This window comes from Micromesistius poutassou (genome assembly GCF_964030765.1).
Source record: "Micromesistius poutassou genome assembly, chromosome: 3".
NCBI classification, from domain to species: Eukaryota; Metazoa; Chordata; class Actinopteri; order Gadiformes; family Gadidae; genus Micromesistius; species Micromesistius poutassou.
Window position 1 is genome coordinate 13,690,090 of NC_140273.1, and position 21,392 is coordinate 13,711,481.

Genomic DNA, 21,392 nt, shown 5'->3' on the forward strand with positions numbered 1-21,392 from the left:
TTGCATACTGAATGTTGGTGGCAACACGTGTCTCTGGTTAGCAAACACAGAAGAAGGAAACTTGTGGGATACTCATTCAGCTCATGACCTTTGAACTGTTTAGGTCTCAGAGCTCTCCGATAAGCTAATCAAGTAGGATCTGTTTTTGTTTGCATGTATGAGTGTGTGTGTGTGTGTGTGTGTGTGTGTGTGTGTGTGTGTGTGTGTGTGTGTGTGTGTGTGCGTGTGTGTGCGTGTGTGTGCGTGTGTGTGCGTGTGTGTGTGTGTGTGTGTGTGTGTGTGTGTGTGTGTGTGTGTGTGTGTGTGTGTGTGTGCGTGTGCGTGTGCATGGCAGCCTTAGCAAAATAGTGCACGAATTAATCCCATGTATCACCATTTACTAGAAGTTAAATGTCCATTTCCTGACGTAACAATTAAAAATGATATGGAATGATTTGTTGCACAGAGTTAATTGTTCACACTTCCCATTATGTTTCCTGAGCAGAAAAAAACTGTTAGAACCACTGTAAGAAAAACCAATAGAGCCACAAAACTGAAACATAACATAACTGAAAAAATAAGGAAATTAAATTTCCTTCTCCCTGCTGGTGCTGCAAAAAACTGTTCTAACCACTATATTAATTCATTCTACTACTTTTTAAGGATTCCTAGTTTGTTGATATTGATTTCCATGAGACTGGACAAAAGACAAAAACACAACCTTGAGCTCATTAATATTGTTATTTTTCCCCCATCAGACTGACGTCTGGGCTCTCCGTCAACAGGAGAGTAAAACCTGAGTTATTCAGATGGCTTGCTTCCTGCTCTCAGCACGTCTAATGATAACAGCTTCATCCCCTGTATAGATTTGGGATTCATAATGGACATTGACAGAGGACTGCTCAGCTCAATCAATACTGACCTGTCCTCCTTATCTACACGCTTAATGTAGGAGACAACAATATACAAGTAGAACAACAGTATGCAGCCATTCACTAGCTAAACATATATATTATTATTGTTATGTATTTATTTGTATTATTTGTATTATTATTACTGTTATTACTGTTATTTTTGTTAATATGATTATTCTATAATAGTTATACTATGAAAACTACGACTTAAACTAATAATAATTATAAAAATGAAAATAATAAATAATAATAACATTAAGACAAATAATAACAATAATGACCATAATAATAATAATTTGTATTATTATTATTATTATTATTATTATTATTATTATTATTATTATTGTAATAATAATAATTGTTATAACAATACAATTAAAATGCTCTACGTGCTGCAGTTTGAGCTTGGCCACCCACACGGCCGTTAGTGTAAACAAGCAATGGCCGCCTGACGTTTAGCTCCCATTTCCTCTGTCTTCCCCTCCAGAGTTCCCATGAAAACATCACAACAACACGTCGCTTGGCTAGACTTCCCAGAGCGCTCCGCTACTTGATCCAATCTAACCTGGGTTTCGTGTGAGCAAACGGTTGCATGTAGGCCTAGGGTATAGGCCTACATGCAACCGTGCTGCATGTAGGCCTATACCATGCTACATAAACATGCTACATTTAGGGTCTGGCTAGGTCAGTGCCTTCCGACCAAGAAGCTCTACTGATGTGCTTTAATGATAGCAGTTTAACTATTAATATACTTAATGCTTAAATGGGGCTCTGATTTCATTATAAAACTATTTATAATATTTTGTCCACTGTGTTATTATTTATCATTTATATTATTTAATTGTACTATAATATCAATAATATCAATTTATGATTATTATTATCATCATCATTATTATCATTATTAATATTATATTTATGTATATCTATTTTTTAACTATCTATCTTCTATTAAAGAACTTATACATTTATGTAGAGATCTACCAAAGAAGTTATCTGAGGTTAGAGCAAAAAGTGAATAGATGGAGAAAGGGGGCCGGTAGGGGCTCCTCGGGTCTCCTATGGCCCCTGGCTCCAGCCTGTGTGTTTATGCAACGCTGCTGTGGCTTGGAGATGGCTGTCAGCGGGCGTTGCAGGGAGAGAGCGAGGGGGGGGGGGGGGGGGGGTGATGTTTCTAAAGGGGGGCCCAGTCTGTTACCGAAGGGAGGTGGAGATTTAATATCCCACCCAGTCAAAGTGTTCTGCTGCTGCTTCGCTGACACACGTACATATACACAAGGCGGATGCACAAAGACTCACACGCTCACTGACTCACTCACACACGCACACGCAAACACACACACACCGGCTCTCCACAGGAAACCCTGAACCATAATGCGCAGGCACCTCAGAGCAGACGGGCACGTTGCTCAAACCAAGTGGGATACGGCGCGACTTTGATAGCGCGTTAATGACTTATGTGATGTGATACAGATGTCTGGGGGGCTTCAGCCGAAAGTTTGCCTGACGGTTTCCAAGGGGGCCAGGCAGACATTTTAGGAGCGGTAGGTAAAAACCAAATGCATTTATTATTTATGGCTGAATCAGTTTGCATGCTGCTGTCACGTATCCCACCGGTGCGGTGCTGATGCTAAACTGTGATGCTACTTGAAGGGCTGGCTGCTAAATTGTTCTTTGTGTACTTGGTGACAACCGGGACTGGGAGCAGGAACGACTCCTGGCTACTGGAGGGTTGCGTGAGCTGGTGATGATGAGATGTGATGAAAACGGGCACCGTTATTGCTGTAACTGCTGGTTCAACTTTTCTCGTAAAAGTTACAGAGATAAATTGCTATTCAACTAGTGTATTTAAATATATATATATATGATTATTTTATGATTCATTTCAGTTTAAACTATTTTACAAAAGTTTCTGTCGGAAGTGTTTGGTCATTTAAATAAATAAATGCTGTCAATGTTGAGTTCTTGACCACTCTGTTGAATGCTTTCTGGAAGTATGTGACCAAAATTGTAGGTCTATGTATATATACAGGAATTCAATACTAAAGTATTTGTTCCTGTAAATACACAAAGAATAGCCTGTTCTCTTTTAGGTTCCATTGTTTTCTAACCACACGTTGGAGTCGTTCTAATTAGAAACAGAAGAGAGAATGAGCACCAGGAGAAAGCAAGAATAACAAGCACTACTACACGACAGTGGAAACACTTGAAAATCATGCAAGGTACTCTGTCTAAACAAGATGAGCAGACGTTACGCAGTGTCCAGTCACAGATACACACACGCACACGCACCACACGCACACACATACACACACAGTTCTTCAGTGCCTCTCCTTCCAGGAATAGCAGAGAAGAACATCTCTGAAGGGTTGTCCTGGCAGCATGACTAAAAAACACTCCCGATTTCCCCTCCCTACCGTTCTGAATTATTGACGACCTTGTCCTTTTCACTTCCTTAAATCAGTTGGAGAGAACGACAGCAGTTGCTGTAGAAGTTAAGTGTAATCTGACAAACACCACTCAGGGTCAAAATAGGCCTAAGTGTTGTTCCTCGGGTGTAGACTACTTATCTGCTGACCGCTTGTGGGTGAGAGGATTCGGTTTTTCGGATTGTGTTTGCTTTCTTTTCCTGTTGACCACTTTGTTGTCAACACTTTTTTTATAATCTTTGATGACAGCAACAGAAACACAGCAACATTGTCTAGTTTACATCTCTAATTGTGCTTTTTCTCTCTGTCTCTCTTACCAGCCATCAATCGGGACAATTCTCATCGTCATTCAGTGGAAATCCAATCAGTGGAATGTGTTCTATAATGGGCGGCCCTGTGGTACACGTGCTGGCCCTGATGCTGTGTACGGTCGCCACTGGAACGTGCCATTCAAACATAAACAACACCCAGGATGACGACGCCCCTGGCTTCCCCCTGGAGCATTCCACCCTGCAGCCCCCGGGCTTCTACAGCACCGCCAGCCCCGGGCTCCAGCCGGGCCCCAACGAACCCATGGCCCTGGCATCAGGCTCCGGCTTCGGGAACGTGACGGTCAGGAGGAGGCCCCCGCTCTGCCACTCCCGCACCACCATCAGCACCTCCTTCAAGTACATCAACACGCTGATCTCCGTGTTGGTGTTTGTGGTGGGCATGGTGGGCAACGTCACGCTGCTGAGGATCATCTACCAGAACAAGTGCATGAGGAACGGACCCAACGCTCTCATCGCCAGCCTGGCCATGGGGGACCTCATCCACATCACCATCAACCTACCCATCATTGTCTACAAGGTAGCGCTCACCATCGCACACTGGGTTCCCATTGCAATGCTAGCATATGTGCACATATGTGTCCAGTGAGCAACAGAGAGGGGTTGAACTTGTATCTCCCCCCTTAAGGGGGTTCCAGCTAGGGATGGATAATGTGAGAACCAGGGAAACGGCAAGTTAAATAAACACAAGGGAGGGGATGACGCTCCATACCCGCACGCACACACACACACACACACACACACACCATGCAGAACCACAGCAGTGCTGACTGAAGTCTGTGCTGTGTACATTTTATTTCCCCTTTTTCAAACCACATACAAAAACATTGCATTGCATTCAGTGTGGGGCTATCGGACGTTCTTGTGTTCGGTCTGGCTCAGTGTGTATTCACTTTGCACTCAGCCAGGAGGGCTGAGCCAGGGGGTAATGACCTCTGGTTGAGCTTCCTAAGGGGTCCTGACGTTGCTTCTAAAATTAAAGCCGCTCCACACAAAGGCTGAGAACCAGAAGTGACGTGGGCTGAGACCCTCCTTGGCTCTTCCTCCTCCATGATTAAACGCAGTGGCCCAAGTAAACAATAGGAAGCCAGGATGTGCCCGGGTGAAAAGCTTCCTCTGGCTTCTTTTAACTCCCATATATTCTCTCCACGCTTTCGGGGGCTTTCCCACAACAGTACTTGAACAGGGAAAAAAGGCCAGGGGGGAAAACAAACGATAGCAGGAATATGTTTTTCAGGCTAAAAATGTGTAGCTTGCTGTTTCCATGACCGGCTTACAGGATGTGGAGCACTCTCTTTTGAGACATGTAACAAGTTAAAATCTAGGTTAACAACTAGGCTTTGCTCGCCTGTAAATGCTGGTATATGTATCCACATTGCAAGCTAAATGAATGCAAACCATACTAGAAAACATCACATCTTCAAGTGTTTATAATCATAGTATTATTGGAAAATGATTTCCTGTGACATATTTATTAAGTGTGTATTGTCATAGTTTATGAGTGTGTTATGTGTTCAAAAAAAAATGATGGGACAAGCGTTGCCTTGCTAGTGTAAAATGTAGCTGTCCAATTTAAGCCTGCATAATATGATAATGTTACGTGAGTTGATCGCGATGACAATGTCATGTGATGACTGCTTGTTGTGACAGCTCCTGACGTCCCAGTGGCCGTTTGCCGGCACAGCGTTTGGCCTCTGTCTGTGCAAGATGGTGCCCTTTCTGCAGAAGGCCTCGGTGGGCATCACCGTGCTCAACCTCTGTGCCCTGAGTGTGGACAGGTCAGTGCCCATACACACTGCACATCCGCATGCACTGCAAGGCCTTACACGCACGCACGCACACACACACACACACACACACACACACACACACACACACACAAACACACTCACACGTATAATGATCAAAGAACATTGCTGAAATTGATATTGATCTTGGAAACTTGATGGCCTATGGAAAACTTGCTTGTGTTGCAAGTGTTGTATTATTGTACTAAGTAGTTTCTATTTCTATTTCCGAATGTGCATAACATTAAACAAGGATATGAAAATAATTGCGTTCAAATATAACATTTGTGTTCCAAGATTCCAAGAGAATGTTCCCCTAGGATTCTACACTCAGCTACATTTAAGCATATACAAATCGATGTTTGAGGATTGCATTATACATTATTTTTGCATGCCAAACACCTTATACTGTTGGGTAAGGTTACATTAGGATGCCGTTTTAATAATGATAGGTTGACAAGTTCCCACTGACATGGTATTCAACAACAAGCATGCTCAATTGGTTGTCAGGAAATGTTTACCATGATTGCATTTGTATTATCAAAGTGCTTTGGTCTATTGTGTATTGTAGCTATCTTTCAATATTTGGGGAAGACAAAAAGGTGGATACATTACTACCCGGTAAAATATAAATGGCATCATGTTGTTCGACAGAGAATTCAAATGTGTCATGAAAAATACATATCGTTTTTGCCATAAAATGTTGATGTTGGATTTTACTAAAACATTTTGACAAGTGGCATCCATTAATGAAACAAACAAGCAAACAAGGAGCCAACAGACTAGACTTCCTGCCAATATGGGACATTTTTTGGAGGCATCGCAAAATATAAATATTTAAGGTAGATATTTAAAAATAAACAATTGATCATCTCCATTCATTAAATCTTGAACATATTCATCATAATCTCCATACTGTTATCTGCATGTGCTGCCTATTGCCTTTGGTAAAATGCCATGCATACACACTCTTGACTTCTCACACTTCTGTTGACTTCTCAGCACTCAATACAGTAAAAGCTAAATGCATTTAATCAATCAAACAATTTCTATGCATATCAGTTATTTTATCATGGGGCACATCAGATCTAGATCTCCCTAACCACTAATGTCTAGTGGATACGGATTTTGACTCACAGTTGGAAGGTTCTGACATTTGATTTCCAGTGTCCGCATCCTAAAAGGCTCATAACATAGTTAAGTACGTACCTATGTACGTAGGGCTCACAGAACCGACGTAAAGGCGGTCTCACTGCCCCTCTCACGCCGTGAAGGATCACAAACGATGAAAAAGACCAAATCCTGAACTACCTACTAACTACTACCTGCTTAGTAACGACATGTATCTTAAAATCCCCTTCAAGACTCGTGTGGCTCCCAATTGCCCTTGTTGAACCACTGTCTTCCGTGGCGTCCGTCTGTCCGTCCAGGTACAGAGCGGTGGCGTCTTGGAGCAGGGTGCAGGGTGTGGGTGTCCCTCTCCTCACCGCCATAGAGATCATCTCCATATGGGTGCTCTCCATGATCCTGGCCGTGCCCGAGGCCGTGGGCTTCGACATTGTCACCACGGACTACCGCAACGTCACCATACACACCTGCATGCTCAACCCCAAGAGTGACTTCATGAAGGTACAGGATTACCCTTCTTCTTTGTTGTTTTTTTGCACTGATGCCGTGTATTTGCTTCCCTTTACCTCAGGCCTAGATATGTTGTAGAACAAACGGTATCCTCGCTATACCGTACTAGTGGTAAACAGTACTGAAAACAAAATGGGTGCTTGGCACTTTTGAGGCTTGAGGAAATGATCTGCGATTGGATCCCCGAGAGTGCACGTTTAACTCGCACATGCTATTGCATCTCGCAATCAGCCCAACAGAGTAGTACCGTTTGGTTGCTTTTTTTTTGTACTGCTGTTACAGTCAACCATGAGCAACTAAACAATCCTTGAAGCCCTCAGCTGTTTCAGGATGTGGTGAGACCGCGTCAGACGTCTCCCACATCTACGTCTGGGGGAGAGAGAAAAAAAAGGTCAACTGAAATTTAGCGATCAGAGCTCCTTCTCTCTCTCTCTCTCTCTCCCAGGCAACATAATTGATTGCAGGCCACCAGTGCAATTACTTAGGTTTGCCATACGAATGCCTCTGGCTTAGCCACATGTCGGCTCCACATGCAAGGAAAGGCCGTGAGGAGAGAGGCTTGTATTGAGGCACAAGCGTGGCAAGGTTGGGAACATTTTGAGTTCCCACCTCAGGGCTGATAAGCCCTGGTTGGAACACATGTAGCCTTGGATTCTGTCCGGGGACATACAGAGCAGATGGTCTTGTTTCACAATGAAGACTTTATTCAAGATCCAAGCCATCAAATCTTTAACTGGTTATAACCGAGCAATGTGTTTGATAATGTGCAAAGAAAATTTTTCATGATCAAACATGTGCTGTCAAAAAGATGTGTGGTGCTGTGCATTTATAAGAAGATGAATATATTTGCTTGTTTGACTTTACAAACAAAACCCATCCGGTAACGATATGAGCCCGGTTGAACCCTAGTTAATGTCAAGGGTCAGGGGTCATCCTTAAGTCCACATGCAGGTCAACCTTCTTATTGGCTGATCTCTGATCTTGTTGGATGATCTTTTCCCTCCCCATTCCTCGCCACGTTTGTTGTCCGTTTATCATGGCGAGCGGGAACAAAGTGTTCATATTTTGGTATTTTGTCGCAGTACTACAAAGACATGAAGGACTGGTGGCTGTTTGGCTTCTACTTCTGCGTGCCGCTGATGTGCACGGCCATCTTCTACACACTGATGGCCTGCGAGATGCTCAACCACCGCAACGGGAGCCTCCGCATCGCTCTGAGCGAGCATCTCAAACAGGTTAGCTCACACCCTCGCGTCTCAAACCCAGAGCAACACAATGAAAACACTGTGAAATCGTCTTGGAACTGAACATGTTCATTGTTCGTGTTCATGAACTGTGTATTGGTGTGCTGAGTTGTTCTTGGCTGAATAAAGGCTAATGGATTACCATTACCCTTCTGATCCTTGTTGATTCCATGGTGTGTAGCCCGACTGATAGAGCATGGCATTAAGCCCGACCAGGGGGTTTGGGGTTTGAAGCTCACTGGGGGAGTGTATGCACTCATGCTATTGTTGTCAGGCTCTTTGGTGAAAATCATCCACCAAGTGGATTTAGCTTGTTACCTTGCACAAATGTCCTAATCTCCTTTTAATGTTCTGGGGTGTTGTGCATGTGTGTGTGTGTGTGTCTATGTTTGGTGTGTGTATTTGTATGTCTGTGTGTCATCTCTATCCACAGCGCAGGGAGGTGGCCAAGGCGGTCTTCAGTCTGGTTCTGATATTCGCCCTGTGCTGGTTCCCCCTGCACCTCAGTAGGATCCTCAAGTACATGGTGTACGACCCTACCGACCAGTCCCGCTGTGAGCTGTTTAGGTGAGTCACCCACCCCCGCCTCTCCCACCCTATCCAGAACACAGGACAGTAGAAGTTAAGGTCAGACTACACACATGGCTCAAAGGGTCTATTGACCATTTATAAGCATTTAGCCTTCAGGATGATGCAAACTGGGAGGTACAACACATGTCAGGGCTGGTTTCTAATGACATCATGTCTCTTTTGATTGCAGTTTTCTCTTGGTCTTGGATTACTTTGGCTTCAACCTGGCGACAGTCAACTCCTGCATAAACCCCATCATCCTCTACTTCGTCAGCAAGAAGTTCAAGAACTGCTTCAAGGTAGAGTGGATTCCACTCTAGGCCATAGACTTGCCCACATCACAGATTGTATTGGTGCACGTGTGTGTGGAGAGTGGAAGACTTCAGTTAAGATATATTAAGTATTTGTTGTTATTCTTAATTCACATACAAAAACACTATAAAATTTTAGGGGCACACCTAGAACAGTCTAATCTGATCAGATAAACAAACAGTGGGCAGGGTCCCCTGTTCTCGGGCGCTGGGGCCACTGTGGTGATGACTTCCCACATGGAACATGTATACACGGGCCCTTGATTTATAGGTGCTCATTTGGGTGACCAGGCTCACATGCTGAACATGTCTGCCAAAAGACCCAGGCTAGAGATAAGCCATGTCTCTCAACTCACTATCACTGTGTGTGTGTGTGTGTGTGTGTGTGTGTGTGTGTGTGTGTGTGCGTGTGCGTGTGCGTGTGCGCGTGTGCGTGTGCGTGTGTGTGTACGTGTGTGAATATGTGTGGGTGTGTGAGTGTGAGTGAGTGTGTACATACGTGCGTGCGTGCGTGCGTGCGTGCATGCGTGTGTGCGTTTGTGTGTGCGTATATGCATGTTGGCCTGCTGGATATTCTAGTGATACGGTTGTTTGTCCCTCTCCCGAAAGGTTCAGGGTTTGAACCCCAATGTCTCCAACTTAACCTGTAGGCTGAGAACGATACCTTACCACGGCCTGCTCCTTAATCTTAAAAATGAAATTAAAAAATTCACTTCTGTTGTGTGTATCTGATTTGGATAAAAGCGTCTGATGACTAAACCATCGTCTCCCCGGTTGTGTTCTCTCTCTCTCTCTCTCTCTCTCTCTCTCTCCCTCTCACTCTCTCTCTCTCTCTCTCCTTCCCTCTCTCTCTCTCTCTCTCTCTCTCTCTCCCTCTCCAGTCGTGTCTGTGCTGCTGGTGCTACTCCGACAGCCAGGTGACCAGCACGGGAGCCATGAACGGCACCAGCATCCAGTGTAAGAGTCCGGAGCCCAACAACCACGCCACCGACCGCAAGGACAGCGACTAACCCACCCCTGACCCCCACCACCCCCCACCACCACCACCCCCATCGTCAACAGCACTGTGGATTTACTTCAGGACGCACGTCCACCAACGGCAACGTGCACCGGACTGCATCCTGCCGAAGCAAGATTTCAAAACACACACACTCGCGCACACACACACTCGTTGTGTGGACCCACCGCATGCAACTCTCAGAAAGACACTCAGAACTCCAGCTATGGATTTGGCGGACTCCCTGTGGAGCCACGTATAGGCAAGGAAAAGGACAGAAGGAAGCCGACGAAGGACGATAGCATAGGAACACTATATCGCTCCATCGTGCGCCGTTTCCTCCGTACAGTTTTCCCGGCCACCACAGCGTCCGCTTATTCCCGGGCGTCCATCACGTTAGCAAACCCACGGAGGAGAGTGAGAGGGATGGAGGGAGAGAGGGGGAGGAAGTTGTGGTGCAGCGGGGGGGGGGGGGGGGGCTCCTGATGCAGGTCAGAGGAAGGGGAAGACTCACCCTTACACAGGAAGCAGCTGAACGCTCACTATAAATGAACCTCATTTCCCGGTCGTCGGGAGGCGTGATGTTCGTATGAAGGGGCAGCCCTACCGGGATGGGGGCCTTGGTCGAGGGGAGAGAATTGTCAGAAGGAATGACGTGAGAGTGTGCATCCGCCTCCCCCAAGAGAGCCAGCTCCCACCCCCCCCCCCCCCCCCCCCCAACCTACCTGCGTGCTTGCCTACACTCTGCGGCCCCCAAAGGACGAGCAACAGCGCATGTTAATCATCCCGCTTTTCATTTCCCATCAAACACACTGGCGGCCGCACTGACACACTCACACACACACACACACACACACACACACACCCTCACACATACACCACCCACACACACACTTATTATTCATTCATACCAGTGTGTGCTCAAATTAGGGTCAGTTTTGAACTACGGTGGACTTGCAGATAGGAGGTTGGGTGGTCTAGTTCGAGGTGGTTTCAAAATGGCGACCAACCCCCCCCCCCCCCCCCCCCCAAAGACTTCTTAGGAATGAGATGTGGAAGAAGGGTGCTTATATACAGAGAAAGCATTTTGTACATAAGCACAAGATCCCAGATCTCTTCTGCTCATTGTGCGCAACTCTATCGGCTCTATCGGCTATGGTTTGACATACTCTATTATTCAATATAGCAAAAACGATCAACATTGAACATAGTATTCAAGAGGCCTCTTGGTCTAGAATAGATATAAACATACATATATAGCACTGTGAATTTTCTTTTGAGACATAAGAGACATATACTTTGTGTGTATATTCTTCAGCATCTATACATATGTACACTTTTATAAAGTGTTGTATTGTAAATTAATGGCATTGATTTGACAGTATTTACGTGTGTTTGAGGGATTTTGTTTTCATTGTAGATGGTCTTGTTCATTCAAATCATATGAGTAGACATGACCTATGCTGCCCTCATACGATTGTTGCACATGTAACCATGTGTGTGTGTGTGTGTGTGTGTGTATGTGTTATTTAGAGACAAACTCATGTTTTCTACATATAACTACAAAGTATATAAACTACAAAGTATAAACTAAAGTGTAGGCTTTCATGTTGCGTTTCAATATTAACCTGTGGAAAAATGGAAAAACTGAACTGTGGTTGGATTTCTTGTTAAAGAAATACATTATTCGTACATACGTGCTGCTACTACTACATATTAAATCAATTCCTGACCAAAGAGGTCTACCTTCCACTGTCAAGCAGTTTTCATTTGACTGCACACACACACACACTTCTCAGGGTCTCTGTGGGAAGAAGCAAACCCCCACACTCCACCCCCTCTCCCTCTTCCGCCCGCTCCCCCTGGTTCATATTTCAAACCGGGGGCCGTCTGGGAGTGATTTGACGTGCTCTGTGACCCGCGTGGTGAGCAAGCCCTCGGGGGTTGCTGCGAGTCACAGTGAGGAGGATGTGAGCCTTTGAGAAAGAGCACTAGTGGGATTTGAATCCCATGCAAGTGACTGGTGGCCAGCGCAGCAGACCGGGGAAGCTTTGAGTGGTGATCGGACCAGAACTAGAGGGAAAGCACTGAGGCTTTAGCCGATACTAAATACACAGTTTCAAAGAAAAAAATCTCTGTTCAGTTTGATGGAGAAACTTTGAAGGAGGTTTTTCGAGGGGTGTTTATCGGCGATTCAAGATCTTTCTCAGTGGCAAGGACTCCATTTTTGTTGCTTGACAAATTTTCCTTCTCCTTAGTTTAGACCAAGAACTGTTGCAATTCATACGCATACTCAGTATCTCGCTCAGTGCGCCAAAAGCAACAAGAACATATGAGAGCTAGGAGTTTTAATGGACGCCAGCTGGCTATTTGACCCAGCCATTTGCTGATAAGCCGTAATCGTAGTCGTGGGTCTTAATCTTTATGAAACCATTACAATATGCACCCATTAAAAGGAGTCATATTTACATTACACTCACGCTCCAAAAGTCAGGGGAGCAGCTTTCCCGAAATCTAAAATGGTTTGTTTTTAGGAAAAACTTGGAGATGAACTCAGGAACTCAGGAAAACAACAATCAAACATAACGGCATAAGAATAGTTGGGTGGTGTTTTTGTTGGTGCTGATGATAGTGGTGGTGTGGAAATGCCATAGATGCGAGAGGGGTGTCAGGGTGGTGGTGGTGAATGTGGTAATGGTGTTGGGGATGGTGGTGAGGGAGGTTGTGATAATGGAGGTGATGGGGATGAGGATAGAGATGGTGGGGTTGGTGGTGGTAGTGGTGGTGGTGATGGTGGTAGTGGAGGTTGTGATGGTGCTGGTAGGGTGTGTGAGCTTGGGTTAATCCATGAAACAATGAGGAAGAGGAAGGGGAGAGAAGGAGAGAGTGGATGGAATAGAATTGTGTGGGAACATTTTCTTCCCTTCCTGAAAGGAATTAAATATAGTCCTAAGGAAAGCAACAGAGGATGTCCGCGAAAGTGCTCCATATTGAGCAAATATAGCACATGGTTATCCGTGCCAAGGTCTCCTCTTCCAAAATGAACATATTGAAGAAGAACCACAAGCAATTGTGGTAAATCAACTGCAGAGCATTTTTGTGCAAGATGTGTAATTTTGGAGAAACAAAGGAACAGATCACCAGGTGTAGACACTAGTACATAAGTGAACACAGGCTTTCAGCTTTCAGTTTATTCTCAAGACGGTGCTTAAAGTGAAGCGGTGTCCATTAAGCTGCTTTGAATATCCTTACGAAAGAGTCGATAAGGACAAACTGGAACAGGGATGGCTTGCAGCACACATGATTGATATGTGAATATTGAGTGAATATTACTGAGTGAATATTATGAAGGAACGTAGTAGCACCTTCACGGTAGTAACAAAGTTGTTTTTGAGTCTGTCAAATTGAACTGGGCATTCCTTTGGGAGTTCATTTTTTATAGCATATAAATAAATCTCCCACTGGGGCCTTTACGGCCAGTAAAAAATCCTCTAACTAGCTAGTAGGATTAACTAGATTTACTGACATAATAGAACATAATCATCACAGTTCACTATTATGGATTATTGTCAAATTGTCTTGTGTAAATAAAGCAAATTATTTAGTGAGAAATCCAATGTATTTGGAGTTCAAAACAAAACCCAAAGATAAATGAGGGAATGACTATGTGAAAGCCCAGTTGGAGGACTACATAGTGAAGTCACTATGGAGGCACTGTAGCTAAGGTTATAGTGCTCTGTCTTGCCTGGGACAATCGGATTAGCACGTTATTTGGGGAAGTGTATTCATAACCAATCTATAATAGAGTGAGTCTCTGGAGATTGCCTGCATGCTGTATCCAGTGTCCAAATAAACATAGCAGTAGATTAAACATGCATTTACATTATGGACTGCATTTGTATAGTACATTTTTGTAACCAGTGGCCACCCAAAGTACACATACAGTATGGGAGCTAGTCACAAAGTTTGTGTAATATTACTTTGGTCACTCTTGAGTTTCAGTGTTGATTCCAAATGGTATAATCTATGGGCCTACGTGACCTCAGTTGTTTTCATATGGAATGGGTCGGATTGGTATTGAGTGCCTTGGGAAGAAACAGATATATACTTGTTTGTAGTGTTCAACTTCAGGAACAGATCCACTGAATTGAATGCCCTTTATGCATTTGAACATTTCCCAAACATGTACCTGTAGACGTATTAAGATCAATAAATAATCATGGGGATCAATTGCAGAGTAATGTATTCCCCTGACAAAGGAGGGGCACTTTAGCTGATACCGTATCTCTTGTTAGTCGTCAGGTATCAGACACAGCGACTCCTCCTCTGGAAAACGCTTGCTCGCTCTCTCTACTTTAGACCAATTCACTTCAATGTCTCTGGTGCTGTTACCTGCTAAGTAGGCAAGGTGAAAATTGCTCGATAATTGCATTAGAGATTCTGCAATAAAAACGCATAGGCCTAATCGATTCAGATATGACAGACGTTGGGTGACATTATTTATGCAAAAAGTGCACTACGCAGTGAGGTATTTCCTACGAGGTGAGGTATTTCCAAGGTATTTTCCCTTCATAAAAGGGCAGATCGATTCATAAAATCATGTTTTCTTACGATATTTCGATTTTGGCACAACTGATATTACCTTAACTGACATACCTTATTATTATTTTTTATTAATTCACGTCCATAGAGCGTGTTTATCAAATGGTGTATCAATTGCACCTGTGGGTAATTAGAAAATATTTTAGAAGTTAAAAATCTGAACAAAAAAAACACATCGCTAATGAACATTGTCTGTGAAAAACAGTAGGCTAGGCCTATTGTTCTAATTTTAAAGTAGCCTATTCAAGTTAAAGTAACGTTTTAGTTTTGGGAGGATTTTGAATTGCTTTTTTCAAGTGCTGTCAACCTTATAACCACAGCATTAGGGTATCTTTAAGTATCTTTAAATTAATTAAATTTTATTTTTTCCAACCTTCATTCATTTGAGGAGGCTGATTAAAGAAGGCGGTGTGGAGAAGTTGTTTTTGCCTTGAGTCTTGTTCTACAGCTACAATACATACTTTCCTGCTAAAATAAAGTCATGGCCGCATAATAAGAAGCCTCTTAAAAGTTAATTAACATTGCCATCTCGTGGTGAATGGGAATTATTATGGTCAACTAGAATTCTGACCAGTCTATTTGGTCTATGGTCGGATCCGGAGCCGAAACTACATTCAAGGCGGAAAAGGAACGGCACCCGTTGATTGGCTGTTATCCACCTATCGCGACGGAGGTAGGTGGGACTCTTGTAGGAGTCAACAGGAAGTGTGCAAATCGGTCTTAAACTTCGTTTAGCAGCGGTTGTCATGTATAGTTAGCAAATTGATACGTATCTGGACATTTCTATACATTTTCAACAACTACAACATTTGGTTAAATTAAGGTGGAGCGTTTTGATAACTGCCATGGGGTGGTCGTTATCACGGTTTGTTTACAAGATGAATCAGCTGACGAGCTCACCCGTGCAAACTAGCTACCTCAAACCTCTAGTCATGTGAACTGTAACTCAATTAACTGTTACCCTGCAGTTTGCCATTCCTGTAACCGAAACGTGAAGTCAGGGAAGAGCGTCAGAGACAGAGAGAGAGGGCGAGAGGAAGAGTGAGAGAGTCAGAAACCGCCAGCATATTGTCTTGTTAGCTTAATCCTCGGAAAAGGCACGTTCACAAAAGGCAAATCATGATGGCCACTAAGTAGTGAAGTAATATCTAACTTTGCAAGGCAGATATCTTTCTTCATAAAGATGCCTTGCTCCTGTGGAAACTGGAGAAGATGGATTCGACCCTTGGTCGTGTTGTTGTATATATTGTTGTTGTTAGGCTTCCTACCACTATGCATCTGGCAACTACAGAAGTCTGGGGTTAGTAGTCACTAATGTTCACTATCAAAATGAGAATGTGGGTCATTTCGTTTCACATGTTAAAAGTAAAACCACGTCTCTGCTTACCAGAATTTAGCCTTACTGTACTCCCTTTTTGCTATTACTTATTTTTATTTAATAATTTGTCTTCAGTCCCACGTTACCATGTTATCTATTTATGCCATGTAATGTCTTCCAGGTCGGGATTCATAACAAAGCATGGTTCATTGCCGGAATATTTGTCTTCATGACTATACCCATATCCTTATGGGGCATCCTTCAGCATTTAGTACACTACACTCAGCCTGAACTCCAGAAACCCATTATAAGGTAAGAGTGGCTTCTTGGCAGACATTGTACCGCTTTTGATTGGTTATCAATTCTACAATTGTTTGTTTTTTATTGCTTATTGTAGAATACTGTGGATGGTTCCGATCTACAGCTTGGACAGTGTAAGTTACCTTCTCAATCTGTCTCTCTTCCTCTTTAATTCTTTCTCTCTCACACACTTAATTATGTCCTTGTGATTCCACAGTGGATTGCCTTGAAGTACCCTAGTATAGCGATATACGTGGACACATGCAGAGAATGCTACGAGGCCTTTGTTATCTACAACTTCATGATCTTTCTGCTCAACTACCTGGGCAACCAGTACCCCAACCTAGCCTTGATGCTTGAGGTCCAGGAGCAGCAGAGGCACCTGCCCCCTCTCTGCTGCTGCCCCCCCTGGCCAATGGGAGAGTGAGTTGGCCTTAATTTTTTTTTTTTTTGCCAGTGTGGTTTTTTTCGGTGAATGAATGATCAGATGCCAGTACATGGCAGTGATGGGACCACATTTACCTTGAGGCAGTTGGATTCGTGAGACCATGTTGAAGCGAGAATCCGTCTTGCCAGGCTTTATGTAATGCGATTGTGGATGAATCACAGTGGTTCGGACCAATCAGCTTCTTATGAGGAACCTTGTGTTCTGAATTATACCTGATAGATGGTACAGAAGTTTTTTTTGACGGTGCCTGCCCTTTTCCAAACACGACTTTACAGATGGTTCTGTGTCTCAAAGGATCTGGGCCATCAGGTTAGGAAGAAATGTCCCTACACCTGAAAAGTTTGAAGGGTTGGTGGTTGGTACCCTAATGTCCACAGTTTAAGTCGACTTGTGGGAAACCCTGCATAACCTGCTGCTTAATGGCATGTCATTTAATTTACTGTGTCACTTTGGATAAGGGAAAACAGACAAAGCACATATTTAGGGGTTACGTTAACATGTATTCCACAATTTTGATGTATGTGATGAATTATTAAAGATAACACATTCATATTTGTTTTGCCTATACAGCTATGATTAGGCAAAGCCTCAGCTTTAAGCTCTATTCGATTTCTCCATGGACATTCCCCATTTTGAAATGGCTCTGGGTCAAACAATTTCAGTTACTGCGTGGCTCGCCTGTCTTTAGCTGATTAGCATGAGATGGGTTCACAAAAGGAACACTGTTCTCTCACATCAGAGAGGCAATACACATTATCCACAAATGATTGCATTGCAGGGTGTTGCTCCTTCGATGCAAGCTGGGGGTGTTGCAGTACACCGTGGTTAGACCGGTCACAACAGTCATCGCTCTGTAAGTGTCAATTTCTCCTTATGTTTGAGTCAGCTGAGGACCTCTCTCTCCGTGAAATCAATGTTACACTGGCACTGCATCAGCTCCTGCTCAGATCCATAACTGCTGGTGTGGTGTGTCTCCTCCCTTACCTTCAAGGATCTGCCAGCTGTGTGGAGTGTATGACGAAGGCAATTTCAGCTCCACCAATGCATGGACCTATCTGGTCATCTTCAACAATATGTCCCAGCTGGTAATAAAGGCTTGAGCACTTGATAGATATTTTCCAAACCTCAACTAAGGCACCATTGGAACCTCAACATCGCACTATTTCTCTCACTCTATCCCAATTCTAGTTTGCCATGTACTGTCTGGTGTTGTTCTATAAGGCCTTGAGGGAAGAACTCAGCCCCATCAAACCAGTTGGAAAGTTCTTGTGTGTCAAACTGGTGGTGTTTGTCTCCTTCTGGTAAGTGTGTTTGTGTATGAAAGATGTGACCTTTTAACGGTTTGTGTTTTTAGTGCCTTATCACAGTTTGCATGGTGGTCAGTGGTCACATGACAGCACATTCCTGTGTGTTTCTGAGAGCTATGTTTTGCAGTTGATCAGATTTTTTCTGTAGTCTGTTGATTACCTACTCATTGTTGGTTCCTTGTGAACTTTTTGTTTCAGGCAAGCTGCGTTTATTGCTCTCCTAGTCAAAGTAGGTGTGATCTCAGAAAAAGAAACTTGGGACTGGAAAAGCGTGGAGGCTGTGGCCACTGGCTTACAGGTACTATGACCATTTAAAGGTCCCATGACATGAAATGTTCACTTTATGAGGTTTTCTAACATTAATGAGTTCCCCTAGCCTGCCTATGGTCCCCCAGTAGCTAAAAATTGCGTTAGGTGTAAAACGAGCAGTAGGTATCTTGCTCCGCCTTTGAAAAAATGAATGCTCTAACACCCTCCACCTTGACCCGCCTCTAAAAATGGCATGTTTGTGGAGAGCTCATTGTGGGACTGGCTCGTAGTGGTAAAGGCTGACATTCAATTTCTTGAACGTCTTCAAATACTGTATTAGGGGCCCAATAACATATAAGCATCCATAAAGTAACATGCCATGGGATCTTGAATCAGTTCGAAAAAGCTTTTCTACAACCATGGGTTTGGGACCGGCAACGGGCCGAGGCTAATGGGCCTAACTCGAGCTGTTAAGAAAATAGCTACAAAAAATATTGACTGTTTAACCTGCGCCTCACTTTAGTGGATATGTGCTCCAAATACTCATTGACCCATCAAATCACGTCACATCAAATTTTCACCAACAACCACTGATGTATGACTGGATATGAGAGTTCCGTAAATATATTCCGGCTTATTTATGTAGCGTCGGCCCCAGAGGCTGAGGCAAAGTTTGAGAAAGGCTGTTACTGTTACTACGGAGGAGGTATAGAACCCTAGTGACTTCATTATTCTGCCCCCCATTAATTATCAAAAGCATCAAATTAGATGTATTATCATGCGTAACTTCATTGATGTTTTCAGAACTTCATAATCTAGCCACACATATGTAGAATGTTTGATAATGGAAGTGTCATTTTCAATTAGCATGTGTAACATGTACAACACAAATGTGCAATTTCCCCATCAGGATTTCATCATCTGTGTGGAGATGTTCCTAGCAGCCATTGCCCATCACTTCAGCTTCACCTACAAGCCCTATATCCAGGACGGGGACGAGGGGTCCTGCTTCGACTCCTTCCTGGCCATGTGGGACATCTCCGACGTCCGGGCCGACATCTCGGAACAAGTCCGCAATGTTGGTGAGTGTCTCCGCTGCTGATGCCCTTGGGCAGTGCCGGAAGGTTCTGGGTTTGATCCTCAATGTCCGCAGACTACCTGTAGGCATCCTTGAGCAAGATTAATTATGTGCTCACAAAGCGCATAATTAATCAAGGAGCAGGTCGGGCGAACAACCCTGAACTCCTCCTTGATTAATTCATTGTTCAACTCGATATGAAGTGTCTGCTTGATAATTAAACGGCACAAAAAAAGGTGCTCCTTTGGAGAAGATACGCTTTCCATTCAACAATCAACGGGTGTATTCTGTTATTCTTCCCTCTGACCAACAGGGAGAACCGTGATGGGCCGTCCCAGCAGGAACTACTTTGGCGAGGGGCCATTGGACGGCGAGCGCTCCGGCCTGCTCTCGGGCGACTCCCCGGACGGCGGCAACTTTGAGTCCGTGTCCAATCCGGTGTCGCCCAAGGGCCGGTACCAGGGCCTGGGCAACACCATGACCCCTCACTCTCTGTCCGCCCCGGCCGGGTTCAACGCGGCCCCATGGGAGGAGGACGGGTACGACGAGGCCAGGCGGAGCGACCAGCCGGCCGAGGTCGGGGAAGAAGTACCGACCGGTTCGGCAGAGCCCACCGTGGCGGATCTGGTTGTTATCACGTAGCCTAGTATCCGGGCTGTAGCGTCGCGCAAACTCTTTATCAGGATGTGATTTAAAAAGAGGTTGGACATCGTCCCGGCCTTTTTGTTTTATTTTTTTGAGTGACTTATTGCCTCTCTGACCAGACCAAAAGTACCAACCGTTTTTAGTTATTTGACCACAAGTTCAGACAGCAACTTCCAATGGCCCTAAAATAAACTATAATTACCATGTACGAATTTTCTGTATTACTCCAGAAGGTGTTTCTCTTAAAACACCCTAAATGTTATAGTTCAGTACATGGACATACATACGGATCTAGATACGTAGATTAGAGTCTTTAGATTTGACCCAAGGGGTTTAAAGACCTTATTTTTTGCCAAACCCTCTGCTTTTTCTAATGGACAGCCCATGCTGACTATTTAAGTATCTTTTCTGTCGTAGTCGGCCGGCACAGCAGTTTATTCCACCTTGGTAACAAAACACCATTGTTTGCCCCGCCGCACAAAAGATCCTTGTCAAATGATTTTCTCATAAACTTGATGTTATTTGACTATATATTAGAAGCACATTTTTACAAGCTTTAGGCATTACCAAAAATGTAAAGCTTGTGAAATATATGCTGCCAATAAAAGGTTGACTTGGAATGGGCTATTATTAGAACCCGACATCATGAGCATTTATGAAGCTTAAAACGATTACTGTTGATTATTGTGGGAAGGGGGTATTGAGGAAAAACGTTTTTGGTTCGTACCCAAATAGTAGCACATTTTCTATCGATTTTGAGCTCTAGCTCTCCATGCACTCGTTTTAACATGCATAGTTCCTAATCGGCTACGGAATGTAACTACTCTGCACTCATGCCTTACTGCTAATCTCAGTGCTCTCGGAACTACTCGGATCTCAATGTCATTGTAAATACTACTCTGTATTATAATCACCTTAGAACAGGAACTATTGTCAAGCAGCTTATTCCATCCTTGGTACCATCTATGCTGGCCTAAGAATGCATTGGATTTTATTTCATAGTTGCATTCACATCGGGTACTTATAACTTAATTTAACTGATTTGTGCTGGGCAATGAAATCAGTAAATGCACATTCTCCCATTCTTTTTCTTAATCAAATGGTCTGTTTAAAGTGATCGGACTGCAGCACAATCAGCTGTATGTCAAGTTGATGGTGTGTCGCATTGCCTTATCTGACCTATTGAATGGTTTTAACTGTTTTGTTCAAAGTTGGATTAAATGTCTGACATTGTTTAAATGTTCACC

General features: G+C 43.9%; 2 protein-coding genes across 5 annotated transcripts; both read left to right on the forward strand.

Moving 5' to 3' along the window:
* The first annotated feature begins 2,187 nt into the window (after positions 1-2,187).
* Positions 2,188-11,943, forward strand: ednraa (endothelin receptor type Aa). 4 transcript variants are annotated; one of them, XM_084465215.1, is made up of 9 exons: positions 2,188-2,441; positions 2,987-3,115; positions 3,643-4,171; positions 5,302-5,429; positions 6,869-7,067; positions 8,159-8,311; positions 8,754-8,887; positions 9,081-9,189; positions 10,083-11,943. In XM_084465215.1, exons 3-9 carry the CDS (start codon positions 3,695-3,697, stop codon positions 10,209-10,211), a joined length of 1,329 nt encoding a protein of 442 aa, XP_084321341.1. In that variant the 5' UTR covers positions 2,188-2,441; positions 2,987-3,115; positions 3,643-3,694; the 3' UTR covers positions 10,212-11,943. The 4 variants fall into 4 exon arrangements, with proteins under 4 accessions (XP_084321341.1, XP_084321340.1, XP_084321342.1 ...); XM_084465214.1 differs by having other exon boundaries at positions 2,188-2,437; XM_084465216.1 differs by lacking the exon at positions 2,987-3,115.
* A 3,571-nt stretch (positions 11,944-15,514) lies between these two features.
* Positions 15,515-21,388, forward strand: tmem184c (transmembrane protein 184C). The gene is made up of 10 exons (XM_084465529.1): positions 15,515-16,100; positions 16,300-16,430; positions 16,516-16,552; positions 16,636-16,841; positions 17,645-17,719; positions 17,858-17,951; positions 18,055-18,167; positions 18,372-18,471; positions 19,333-19,504; positions 19,814-21,388. The coding sequence occupies exons 1-10, from the start codon at positions 15,984-15,986 to the stop codon at positions 20,140-20,142; spliced, it is 1,374 nt and encodes a 457-aa protein (XP_084321655.1). The 5' UTR covers positions 15,515-15,983; the 3' UTR covers positions 20,143-21,388.
* The last annotated feature ends 4 nt before the right edge of the window (positions 21,389-21,392 follow it).